Below are 12,556 nucleotides of genomic sequence, written 5' to 3' on the forward strand. Positions count from 1 at the left end.
ACCCACTTTCGCCCACCCACGCCTCCCTTTATATATAGCAAAGACAGGACAGAAGTGAAGCGACACGACGGTTAACTAGAAAACCGTCCACTTTACCGCATTTAATGCACCTCCCTCCCCAGCCAACCGTCGCCTCGCAATAAAAATCGCGCCACACGCAACATCCGCATGCGGTAATGATGAGAAACGCCTTAGAAAAGCAATTCACCATTTAAACCAAGCAATTAATACAGCGAAGCCGAAGGGTCCAAGAGTTGCAGCCACTTAGCGCATTAACTCCCCAGCTCGTCAAAAAAGGGGGGGACTATGGCAAATCCTAACTCTGCCTAAGTCTCGCCCCAGCTCGTCAAAAAGGGGGGACTATGGCAAATCCTAACTTTGCCTAAGTCTCGCCTCAGCTCGTCAAAAAGGGGGGGACTATGGCAAATCCTAACTTTGCCTAAGTCTCGCCCCAGCTCGTCAAAAAGGGGGGGACTATGGCAAATCCTAACTTTGCCTAAGTCTCGCCTCAGCTCGTCAAAAAGGGGGGAACTATGGCAAATCCTAACTTTGCCTAAGTCTCGCCCCAGCTCGTCAAAAAGGGGGGGGGACTATGGCAAATCCTAACTTTGCCTAAAGTCTCGCCCCAGCTCGTAAAAAAAAAACACGTAATAAACCGCAAGGACAGAACGTCGCAGACTTAGAATCATTACCATCATTCACAAACAAAAGGGAGGGGGAATTAATACACCACCCCCAAAGTATTCAAGTCATACTAAAAAAAAAACGGAGATGCAAAATATAAATAAGTCTTAAACGATAAGAGCCACAAACGGCATAGTTCCAAAGCCTCGCAGGGCTTATTCCGGCACAATTTCGCCCTCGCCTTCAGAGGCGATGACTGGAGCAGGGGCTAGTGGATCCCTCACGCCTGCATCACTGACAAGCCCAGCAATTTGAACGCTACGACCTTCAATCCCTTCGGAAATCGGAGCCACAGCAGCATCCGCCAAAGCGAGGCCAGTCACAATGTCCAGTTCCGGCGTTTCCTGTCTCACCGCCTGTATCTCAGCATTGGGAGCATGTTCTTCAGTGTCGGGCAGATCGGGTTCCGCAACCTCGGCAGTAGCAGACGGCATGTTCGAACCATACTCGTCAAAATCGACGATCTCATCATAGCCAGGAATACGCCGTGGATTAGCCGCAACACGCTCAGCGGTCGGAGTCACCACGTACCCATCGTTGACAAGCGGGGTGATCTCAATGCCATCCACAACATTATCCCAAAATGCCGAGCCGTCAGTGACAAATTGGACCACCTTCGTAGGAACTGGACAACCATCAGCCACAAGGTCCTCAACCTGCTTTAGGATACCATTCGCCTGAGCCTTCATCATCATTGGGTTAAAAGCCCGCCTCACGTCCCAGATATGCTGACGATTTTGGTCCGACCGTTCGCGGTAGAAATCCCTCACCTCGCGACGAATTTCCTTGGCTCTCTTCTCGACCGCAGTCTTCAGTTGATGATCATAATCTTCAGCAGCCCGTCTGACGGAAGTTTCCAGGCAAGTGATGTCGGCACAAGAACGTTCCAAGGACCCCTGCAGTTGGCGATTCTCCTCCTTCAGACGATCAAACTCCCGCCAAGCCTTAGTCGATTCAGATCGATACTTGCCGACCTGGTTCTGGCAATCCTTTAGTCCAGCCTCGGCAAAAGCAGTCTCACGTTCGGCAGCCTTCAGCCTGCGCTCGTAGCGACAAACCATCGAATACACCGAGCTTGCCGACTGAGGCAAAACCAAATAAAGTTAAAAAAAAAAAAAAAAAAAAAAAAAAAAAATAAATAATAATAATAAAACAATAATAATAATAATATATATATATATAGAGAAGAGAGGATGAACCTGGAGATGATGCCGAGCCCATTCGTCGAATGCATCATCCTCCTTCAAGTCCCCCTCAGAGCGATCACCCGGCACTTTGGAGACCTCACGAATGAGAGCACCACATTCCCGTTTGTCAGAAAGGAAAGGAGTGTCCTTCGCATAGCGGAAGTTATGAAAATAGGAAGGCTGGACGCCTTTATCCTTTGGGTCTAGCGAGGAGGTCCTAGGCTTTTTAAACGCAACGACCGCATCAGAACCAGCCGGAGCCTCTTTGCGCTTGCCAGAATCCCCCGTCGGGTCAGGCAAATTTTTCGAGGAAGAGCGATCCTTTTCAACCGTGAGATCGATAGGAACGATATCCTTATCCCGCCGAGCAGCCTCACTGTTTTTCCCCTTTTCTCGCGATGCCTTGTTACCATCTGAAGATCGGCCACCCGAGGTGCCCCCAACGCGAGAACCCTGAATAGATGATTGATCGGCCAGACTCTTCTTCAGCACCAACTGCAGTTCCTTCTCTTCTGCAGAGTTCTTCTTCTTCGAGACCGGCTTGCCGGAGTATTTGGGAACACCCAGTTTCACCATCCCTGCTTGACTCACACCTCCTGTCATCGTAAACCAGGATCCTCAATAAAATATAAATGGCAAACTGGTCGAACCAAAACCGGCAAGCACAACAAAGCAATACCTTTCGATGGTTTCCTGCCCCTAGTTAGGTCTAGCTGCGGAATAGTCCTCCAGTCAAGCACCGTTTGCCTCCTTAGAAGATCACGAACCTCAAAGAAATCAGGAGTTGGCGGATCAGCAGACTTATCAACCAAATCTGAGGATCATCAAAAATAAAGACAGTTAGCAATCCAAAACGGGAGCAAAAGGAAAAGGATAAAGGATCACCCAAGAAACTACCAGGGGACAAATTCCACTCAGTCTTATAACCTATTGACACATCCTCTACCAAGGCATCATCAACTTTAGCATAGAAGTATCTGTTCAGCCAAGTATGGGTTTTTGACGGCGGATGGTCCATCAGCTTATATCCCGGCGTGGCACTAGCATACCAAATGCCGTTAAAACCCTTCTGCCTAGTAAAACGCATCATATCCTCAACAAAGAAGGCGGTCAATTTGACCCCGCATTGGTCAGCAAGGTGCTTAAGACCAATCATGTTGCGAATAGTGTGGACGGTAAGCTGCGTAATAGCAATCTGACGACGCCAACAATACTCCATCATGAAGGCTGGAATCGGAAAGCGGAGACCGCCCTTAGTAAAAAACGGTTCATACAAACTGATAAACCCATCAGGGCACTTAAATACACGCTCCTCAGAAGTCGGACATACAACAGAAACGCGCAGGGGGAATTACAGAAGTCAATCATCGCGCAGAGAGAGTCGGCATCACAAAGTGACCTTCCCGAATCAAAAGGCGCATCCGGGTAGTCAGTCCCTTCGCCAATCTCGATCTCATCCTCGAGAGACACGTTATTGGACGAGTGGCCAGATCTGGCTTCGCCACGGGAGCAAGGCGAATCGGGATAGCCAGATCTGTCAGGACTAGAATTGCCTGCCTCAGGTTTGACTGGAGTTCCAGAAGGGGCAAGGAATCCCAGATCAACTTTGAGTGTCGGAGAGTGGCCCGACGATTCTACTTTTCTACTTCGCCTGCGAAGCCTAGATGAATATGCTGAAACTCCGGAATCGGACGAATCGGCAGCCTGCATCGACGGACCGGCCTCAGAGGAACCCGTAGGCGAACGCTCGTTCAAAAACTCCTCACAAGAACCCGACATTGAATTCGAATCGACAATTACAACAACAAACCCGATCGGGAGAAAGTATAAGCTACACTAAAAATCTAAAAGATAACTAGGGAAGAAGATAAAAAAAAAGAAAAAGAGAAAGGTTCCAACAAAAGAGAGAGAAGGGTTACCTCGGTTTTTGCGGCTGGAGAAGAACTGAAGAGGGCACCCCAAGAAGTCTCCTTTTATAAGCTGCGGGAAAAGAAACCCTTAAAGTAACAATGGGTGCGAAACGATGCAACCCTAGGAAACGACGTTCCAATTTCCCTCTCCACGACAGAGTATAAAAGATTGGGCCAACGTTCCGATAACGAGCCAGACTTAATATTTCCCGAACAAGCTCATTGGCTCAAGGCTGACCACAATGAACTAAGGGGGGGACAATTGTTGGATATGGGTTTCATCCAGCCTTAACAGACTTTCCTGCAGGCCCATTATCGAAACAGTCAACCCAAAAACCCAAGAAGGCAAACCGGCTAAATCCTACTTGTCGGGCCGATCAAGCTCCTAGAAGGCCCAATTAAGACGGACAGCCCAATAAATGACGGCCCGGATAAGAACGATCGCCGACTTTACTTGAGGACAATCCCACATCGATCCCGAGGCAGAGAGGTGAAACGTCCCATCAGCTATAAATACCAGGGGATCAGCTTGCAGAGAAGGCCAAGTAACATCGGGCAAGAGTCAGGAGTAAATCCGATTCTAAGCTATAGTTCAGTTAGTCATTTTGAGAAGCACAATTCTCTGTAATTAGCCACCCGGCTTATAACGGTTATATTGTAATTCGACGATCTTTGACTATCTTAATAAAAGTCCTTTGTTTCACCCTTTCTATTATATCATCCTCGAGCTAGTAGCTATACTAGTTCAACAATACAGGCAACAACAACTACAACCCACAAGCCATTTTCAAAGCTAAACATCTTCCTTACGGCGTTGATCTTCCCGGCCACGAAGCTAATGGAAGATTCTCAAACGGAAAGCTAATCTCTGACGTACTCTCCACCAAACTCAACATCAAAGAGTTTGTTCCTCCGTTTCTACAACCAAACATCTCCGACCAAGACATTGTCACTGGAGTCTGTTTCGCATCCGCCGGCGCTGGCTATGATGACGGAACCTCGCTCTCCAGTCATGCGATCCCGGTCTCACAACAACCAAGCATGTTCAAGAATTACATTTCTCGTCTCAAAGGTATCGTAGGAGACAAGAAAGCTATGGAAATTGTTAACAACGCTTTAGTGGTCATTAGCGCAGGACCTAATGATTTCATCTTGAACTTTTACGATATCCCCACAAGGCGTCTCCAGTATCCTACTATCTATAGTTACCAAGAGTTTGTCCTCAAGAGGCTTGACGGTTTTGTCCGGGTAAAAATCTCATATATTTTGTTTCTCTAGGTAGTCTGAGTCAGTTTATTTTTTTGAGCTATTTTATTTTATATATATGTCGTGCTGACTCTTGAATCTATTAATCCTGTTTGCAGGAGCTTTATAGTTTAGGTTGCCGTAATTTTCTGGTCGGTGGGCTGCCCCCGATGGGATGTTTACCCATCCAAATGACCATGAAAATGAGAAACATCATGAGATGTTGTATGGAACAAGAGAACAAAGACTCGGTTTTGTACAATCAGAAACTAGCAAAGAAACTGCCTGAGATCAAAGCGTCTCTACCAGGAAGCAAGTTCCTTTACGCCAACGTCTACGACCCTGTGATGGACATGATCCAAAACCCTAGCAAATACGGTACATATCCTTCTTTCTTGTTCCACAAGTCATCTAATTATGATTAAGTAACGTACGCAATTTACATTCGTCGTCGTACAAACGAAAACAGGGTTCAAGGAGACGAAGAAAGGATGTTGTGGAACAGGATACATGGAATTGAGCTTCTTGTGCAATTCCTTTTCACGTACTTGTCCCAATCATTCGGATCATTTGTTTTGGGACTCCATCCATCCCTCCGAGGCGGCTTACACATACCTAGGGAACTTAATAAATGCTCAGATTCAAGAGTGGCTTTGGGCTTAAATCACTATGATTTACGAAATTAATCAACTAAACAATGTATTTTAGGTAATGAGCCACCATACAAGTTTATGGCCCTACCCCTATGGATCTAATGGGTGATTTATAATGGACTATTCTTATAGTTTTTCTATGTTACCCAAATAAATGTATGAGTTAATTAGCCATTAAAAAAAAACAAAAGTTGATCATGAGTTAAGAAAATAGCAATGTTGTGACTATTAAAATTTTTATTTTTGATATTCATTTAATTGTGAAAATCCTGAAAGTTAATTACTGACCGACTAATCTCTCATAGTAAGAGTAAAAATTGTAGTGTGGAGCTCAATTGTTTGTGAAAGTTGAGCTCCCGTTTTCCATTATAATCAAAAATCTTCTATATGAATTATTTTTACGTATAAACTATAACGTTTTAAAAAGTGAACCATAAGAAAAATAATCAAAACGAGATAAAAGCCACATGATTCTTATTCGCATTAGTAGTTTATTACCAAATATGTCAATTTACAGGCAACCTAATTTAATACGAGATGTACTTTGTTGGGTGTGAGTTAAGTAAGCTAATGGGTTTTTTTTTTTTTCAATTCGAGGATATCAGATCTGTTAAAGTTAGTTAAAGCACTTAAACCTGCTTCCTCCCAATTCACACATTGACTTAAATATTGAAAATGATAATTACATTGTTAATATAAAAATAATGAAATAAGTCATACTAGTTAGTACTTAGTACAAGTTAGTAGCTTTATTGTCGCTAAATCCATCGGCTTTTTTTCAACGTTGCAAATATCTCGCAGTGCACATCGACGGGTTTATATATCGTTTACGTGTAGGGGTTTTGTATATATTACAATACGAGGTTTCAAATTAAGGCGTCGATAAATATCTACATACATATGTATCTTTTTTTTTTTGCTAAGCAAAATAATCTACATACATATGTATCTTTTATAAACGAATTGGGATATATATAGAATTGAGGGTGTATGTGAGACCATGGCCTATGGAGCGACTTAAAAGATCAACTAACATTTTATTTAAAAATAAAGATTAGGTAGTTTCTTAGTTATAGAGTTCTATACCAAATCCATACCACATATTTCAACTCCTATCGAACCACTTCCTTCCATTTTTTCTATCTTCACATTATTATTTTCATTGAGTGATTTTCAATTGCAAGCGCTATATGCTGCGCTCATTAGGTTTTGTAGTCATGTACGTATGCAATTAACATAAACCCTTTCTATTATCTTGGATCACCATCTCCGTTCGGTTACCGTCGTCTAGATTCACCGGAAGTCCTGTTCTGGTTGAGTATCCGCAATTATGGATGGCGGCTGCAAACGAGTTTTTCGTTTGTAGATTAGGGTTTCACGTAGTGCCGGTTTAATCTGGTTTGATGTAACCCGACCGGTTTTGTTTTTCCAACGGTTTAGTCCGGTTTGATGTAAATGAGTTGGACCTTTTGGGATTTCTGTATGGGCCTACTCCGGAAATAGCCCACTGGCATTATATTTTTATAAATTGAATACTTTTTAACAAAAAAAAAAAATATCAAAATATTTATGTGGTAATTTGAAAATTTAAATGAAAAAGCTCACATGCTTCATATAGCATCAAAATATCGGTTACTCTGTTATTTGTTGAAGATGGAAACCTCAGAACAAAATAGACACGTTGTAGTAATGGAAATCATCCGAGCGTTACAACTTTTTTTTTTTTTTTTTTTTTTTTTCGAAAAAGAGCGTTACAAACTTACAATGTTTTGACTAGAAAAGATTGAGATTCTTTTCTCATGGTGATTTAAACTATATATTATGATGGATCATGGGTGATAAATTAATTCTAGCTCTAATTGATATACCGTTTGATCGTGAAGCTCATGAATTGGAAAGTAAGGATTCGTTAAATTAATTAACTGAGACGGATTGTGAATAATAATTGATATGATATTATACGGATTTCTGCTTGTCAATAAGTGACTCGTGGATACGCATTCATGCACAGGACAGTACAGTGCTAATGACCAAGACTTCGAACGAAAGGGCACGCATCCCAAATTGGAAAGAGGAAAAAAAATAAAAAAGAAGAAGTGGTAACGTAGTCTCAATAAGCAGCACAATTTTGCCAAACATACATCCAAAGCTCCGCTATTTAATAAAATATGAGTATATGACCTCTATCATATTACATTAAGTCATTTAACTAGTTTGGTTTTCATCATATACACCTAATTAATATTTCTTAATTTTGTTTACTCACACGTTTTTTCTTCTTTATAACATGATATCAGTAATAATGTGATCTTAAGTTCTTAACATCCATTTCATGGACGGAAACAAAAATTTGAATTTGACATATAACGCATGCATGCATGCATTTCGGCAGGATTGACACGAGAGCATAAAGCATATGATAAGATAAGAGAATATGGGTATATATAAACAAGTGTTTCGTCTCGATCGTCAGTTACGTTTCAACTAAAAACTTGCAATTTATAACCGCAGCTCCTCCACAATTATTTAGAGCATGCATATACATTATTATAATATTGAAATATAGAGAGCTTGTGACTGTCCGACACCAGTCACATATATTTTCACGTATTGACAAATTACGAACAGTTGTAGCAATTCATAGCTTTTATGTAGCCTATACATATTGTTATTCTATACACAAAAAAAAACTCAAATGCAGAGCAGAAGCCCTTAAGAGAAGCTCTGATAAGTAGAAAACAGACAAAAGATGGCTCTCTCGGTTTCCATATTTGCCTCTCTCGCACCATACTTAGTCTCTGCGTTACTTCTCCTCTTTCTCATCGAGCAACTCTCTTACCTTGTCAAGAAACGTAACCTCCCTGGCCCTCTCTTTGTCCCTCCGATCATCGGAAACGCAGTTTCACTCGTCCGTGACCCGACTTCCTTCTGGTACAAGCAATCTGACACGGCGGGCACTTCGCGTGGCCTCTCTGCCAACTACCTCATAGGAAAATTCATCATCTACATCAGAGACACTGAGCTTTCCCATCAAATCTTCTCCAACGTTCGTCTTGATGCATTCCACCCTCTTGGACATCCTTTTGGCAAACAGCTCTTCGGTGATCATAGCCTCATCTACTTGTTTGGTGAGGATCACAAAACCGTTCGCCGTCACCTTGCTCCTAACTTCACCCCCAAGGCACTCGCAACCTACTCTGATCTCCAACAATTAGTTATGCTCCGTCATCTACGACAGTGGGAGGAAAGTTTCTCCGGTGGATCTAAGCCGGTGTCCATGCGAGATCTTATCCGTGAACTCAATCTTGAAACTTCTCAAACTGTTTTTGTCGGACCCTACCTTGACAAAGAAGCTAGGAACACGTTCCGTACTGATTATAATCTGTTCAATGTCGGATCAATGGCGCTCCCAATCAACCTCCCTGGCTTCGCGTTCAGCAAGGCTCGCCAGGCGGTGATGAACCTGGAAGAGACACTAGCCTCATGCGCCGGAAAATCCAAAACGAGGATGGCGAAAGGGGAGGAGCCGACATGCTTAATCGATTTTTGGATGCATGCAATCGTCACGGAGATAGAGTCCGGGAATCCGCCGCCGGTTCACTCGGAAGACGAAGCCATCGGCGGTTTGCTCTTCGATTTTCTCTTTGCCGCGCAAGATGCTTCCACGTCATCACTCCTTTGGGCGGTGGCGTTTCTTGAATCGGACCAGGAAGTGTTAAGCAAAGTGAGAGAGGAAGTGGTCAAGATTTGGTCGCCTGAGTCCGGGAAGCTAATCACGGCCGATCAGCTCGCCGAGATGAAGTACACGCGTGCTGTGGCGCGTGAGGTGGTGAGATACAGGCCACCGGCAACTATGGTGCCACACATTGCTATTAATGATTTCCCTCTCACGGAATCGTACACTATCCCAAAAGGTACAATTGTGTTTCCCTCAGTTTTTGACTCCTCGTTTCAAGGGTTTACTGAACCGAACCGGTTCGATCCGGACCGGTTTAGCGAGGCAAGGCAAGAGGATCAGGTGTTCAAACGTAACTATCTAGCTTTTGGATGGGGTGCGCACCAGTGCGTGGGCCAGCGTTACGCATTGAACCACTTGGTACTCTTCATAGCAATGTTCTCGTCTTTGTTTGATTTCAAGAGGCTTCGATCGGACGGCTGCGATGACATCATATACTGCCCCACGATATCGCCAAAGGACGGGTGCACGGTCTTCTTGACTAAGCGAGTCGCAACGTACCCCAACCTCTCTCCTTGAATTTGTTTAAATTCTAAAAATAATTATTGGTGACAAAGTCAAGTACGTACTCAAGAGTGTGATTTGTTTTCAATGTTCGTGATCGTGATGTATATCTCCTGGATATTTCCCTTAGAGTGGTACAGTCTTTGTTGCTGAATTTGAGATGGAGAGATGTCGTTGTTGATGCCATCAGATCTATCTTATCTTTGTTTGGTCCCAGTGAAGTTAAAAAACGTGTTTCGTGTATGTTAGGTCATTGTCATATATTTCGGTTGAAATAAATAACAATGGCGCCTAGTGGTACAATCCACATGACGACATGAAAACCAAAGTTATACGTTCGAAATTTAAACACATCCTCAGTACCATTAAGATGCACAAAATAGACATAATATATTATATACAGCCCGAGAGCATATAGAAGACATGTGTAGTCTTTGATATTACACTCTATAACTATTTAATTATATATATTATGTAGATTAATTTGTTATAATTTTTTTTAATACTATCATTAAGACAAATTAACATTTGCTACTACACACATTTGTGTTTGTTGTTTTTGACAAATGTGTGTAGTGTAACACAAATGTGTGTAGTGTAGGGGAAGCACGTAACAGTTGAGAAGATTTCTAAACTTAAAAAGAATATAAATGAAGATGTTGACATATGAAGACGATTTTTGAAGAATCTATTATTGATTTCTTGTCGAATTTTTTTTGATATAATTATGCTTATATAGGTATTGGTTGACCATAGTCCATATATAATTGATTAAACAGTACATTTTAATCATGTATCCTTTTGTCATCGACAATCTTCACTAGTGGCGGCATGTCTTAGTTGAGTAATGATTGAAGGCCGGACGAACAAAAAAATATGGATCTAAATCAAGAAATTTGTTGTGGTCCTTTTTTTCTAAAAAAAGAAAAAATATTATTCAAAATCAAACAATTACTAGTTTCAAAATTATGTAAAATATTTTATCAAACAATTTTTTTTTATAGTGAAAAACAGATTTATGACTCTAAAGTTATACTTAGTATCATTGAAAAAATAATTTAGTGATGAGAACAAATTTGTGTATTCATTGACAGTTTGACACATAAATTTGACAGTAAACTAGATAGCCAGATAAAAGTTTTTTTTTTTTTTTTTTGAAGTTTACTAGCAACTAAAGCTTTCAGAAGAGGCTGGGATATCAAAATTCGGATGGGTTTAAGTTAAGACATAATGGTCTAAAATAGTGAGCCCAATGGGCTTTATGATTACAATAAAAGAATTTAGGGTTTTTGCAGATGCTCGCACATTTATAAACTACAAGAACCCTAGCCGCTTTCATTTGGTTGAGAGATTTCTACAGCTCGAGACGAGGCAAAATGGGTCTTTTCAGGGTAAGCTCTCTCTCTTTGATCCCTTCTTGATTTCAATGTCACCATTCGAAGGATCTGTTTAATCTAAGCCCTTGTATTTTTTTTCCCTTTTGCAGTTTCACCAGTACCAGGTTGTCGGAAGAGCTCTCCCGACTGAGAAGGATGTGCAGCCTAAGATTTACCGGATGAAGCTCTGGGCCACTAACGAGGTCCGTGCTAAGTCCAAGTTTTGGTATTTCTTGAGGAAGCTGAAGAAGGTCAAGAAGAGTAATGGTCAGATGCTCGCCATCAACGAGGTACTCTTACTGTCTCATCGCTGAAATGATAAGGATCTCATTATTATCGTTATACCTCACTGTCTTTGAAACGTATCAAGTTGATTCCTTTGTCCGGATTAGAACACTAGGGTTTTGATTTATCTAGTCGTTTAGGTTTCGTTTCAATATCCTTGCATTTGTGTCTTTGTTTCACCTGGCAAGTTATACAATACTTGAGCTTCTGAACAATCAAATAGCCTGATTCCTGATTCGGATTTGGACTCTTTGTTTATTAGGTTTACTTTATATTGTCTTGAGAATGTTTAGATTCTCTAAAGTCTCTTCCTTTTTGGACTTGCAATTTGTCTCAATGTCATGTTATCTGATGGAATTTGATAGTTTTATTTCCCCATGTGCCTCCTTTTGACTGATGTGAGCTGTAACCAAATTGTTTTTCACAGATCTATGAGAAGAACCCGACAACAATCAAGAACTTCGGTATTTGGTTGAGGTACCAGAGCAGAACTGGATACCACAACATGTACAAGGAGTACCGTGACACCACTCTTAACGGAGCTGTGGAACAGATGTACACTGAGATGGCTTCTCGTCACCGTGTCAGATTCCCTTGCATCCAGATCATTAAGACAGCAACTGTCCCCGCCAAGCTGTGCAAGAGAGAGAGCACTAAACAGTTCCACAACAGTAAGATCAAGTTCCCATTGGTGTTCCGCAAGGTTAGACCACCAAGCAGGAAGCTGAAGACGACTTACAAGGCCAACAAGCCCAACTTGTTCATGTAGAAGCCGTCTCAGATTGACTCTTTTTTGGGTTGGAATCGATGTTGAAGTTATGCTCTTTGTCGTTTTGGATTTGTTTCTCGGATATTTTTGTTTATCAATATGTTAGGCCTACTCATGAAACTCTCAACTCGACTTTGTCTGGATTTTATTATGGTTCCTTGTTTTTTGCTTATGAAATATCCTTGTTCCTTATTTCCTATGTTGTGC

The 12,556-nt window shown here is 41.8% G+C and overlaps 3 protein-coding genes and 1 pseudogene across 4 annotated transcripts; 3 read left to right on the forward strand and 1 right to left on the reverse strand.

Moving 5' to 3' along the window:
• Positions 1-839: 839 nt before the first annotated feature.
• LOC147943381 (uncharacterized) lies at positions 840-3,090 on the reverse strand. The gene is made up of 4 exons (XM_087512224.1): positions 2,769-3,090; positions 2,551-2,685; positions 1,884-2,467; positions 840-1,766 (listed from the first exon to the last, which is right to left on the reverse strand). Exons 1-4 carry the CDS (start codon positions 3,088-3,090, stop codon positions 840-842), a joined length of 1,968 nt encoding a protein of 655 aa, XP_087368350.1.
• A 790-nt stretch (positions 3,091-3,880) lies between these two features.
• On the forward strand, positions 3,881-5,890 carry LOC147943382 (GDSL esterase/lipase At2g30220-like). The gene is made up of 4 exons (XM_087512225.1): positions 3,881-3,940; positions 4,526-5,029; positions 5,146-5,404; positions 5,496-5,890. The coding sequence occupies exons 1-4, from the start codon at positions 3,881-3,883 to the stop codon at positions 5,687-5,689; spliced, it is 1,017 nt and encodes a 338-aa protein (XP_087368351.1). The 3' UTR covers positions 5,690-5,890.
• Positions 5,891-8,156: 2,266 nt separating this feature from the next.
• LOC104786111 (cytochrome P450 710A2 pseudogene) lies at positions 8,157-10,247 on the forward strand (annotated as a pseudogene). The gene has a single exon (XR_015598509.1). The product of XR_015598509.1 is annotated as a cytochrome P450 710A2 pseudogene (transcript).
• Positions 10,248-11,264: 1,017 nt separating this feature from the next.
• Positions 11,265-12,541, forward strand: LOC104786112 (large ribosomal subunit protein eL20y). Its single transcript, XM_010511443.3, has 3 exons — positions 11,265-11,310; positions 11,406-11,585; positions 12,008-12,541. Exons 1-3 carry the CDS (start codon positions 11,296-11,298, stop codon positions 12,347-12,349), a joined length of 537 nt encoding a protein of 178 aa, XP_010509745.1. The 5' UTR covers positions 11,265-11,295; the 3' UTR covers positions 12,350-12,541.
• Positions 12,542-12,556: the final 15 nt, after the last annotated feature.

Source organism: Camelina sativa, chromosome 5 (assembly GCF_030686135.1).
Source record: "Camelina sativa cultivar CO46 ecotype springtype chromosome 5, ASM3068613v1".
Classification (NCBI taxonomy): domain Eukaryota; kingdom Viridiplantae; phylum Streptophyta; class Magnoliopsida; order Brassicales; family Brassicaceae; genus Camelina; species Camelina sativa.

Coding starts and splice junctions, on each gene's coding strand:
- LOC147943382 (XM_087512225.1), top strand. CDS start 3,881: ATGGGTGCGAAACGATGCAACCCTAGGAAACGACGTTCCAATTTCCCT. Junction 3,941..4,525: donor ATTTCCCTCTCCACGACAGA/GTATAAAAGATT, acceptor TAGCTATACTAG/TTCAACAATACAGGCAACAA. Junction 5,405..5,495: donor CCAAAACCCTAGCAAATACG/GTACATATCCTT, acceptor AAACGAAAACAG/GGTTCAAGGAGACGAAGAAA.
- LOC104786112 (XM_010511443.3), top strand. Junction 11,586..12,007: donor AGATGCTCGCCATCAACGAG/GTACTCTTACTG, acceptor TGTTTTTCACAG/ATCTATGAGAAGAACCCGAC.
- LOC147943381 (XM_087512224.1), bottom strand. CDS start 3,090: ATGGAGTATTGTTGGCGTCGTCAGATTGCTATTACGCAGCTTACCGTC. Junction 2,686..2,768: donor TGAGTGGAATTTGTCCCCTG/GTAGTTTCTTGG, acceptor GATGATCCTCAG/ATTTGGTTGATAAGTCTGCT. Junction 1,767..1,883: donor GGGCTCGGCATCATCTCCAG/GTTCATCCTCTC, acceptor GTTTTGCCTCAG/TCGGCAAGCTCGGTGTATTC.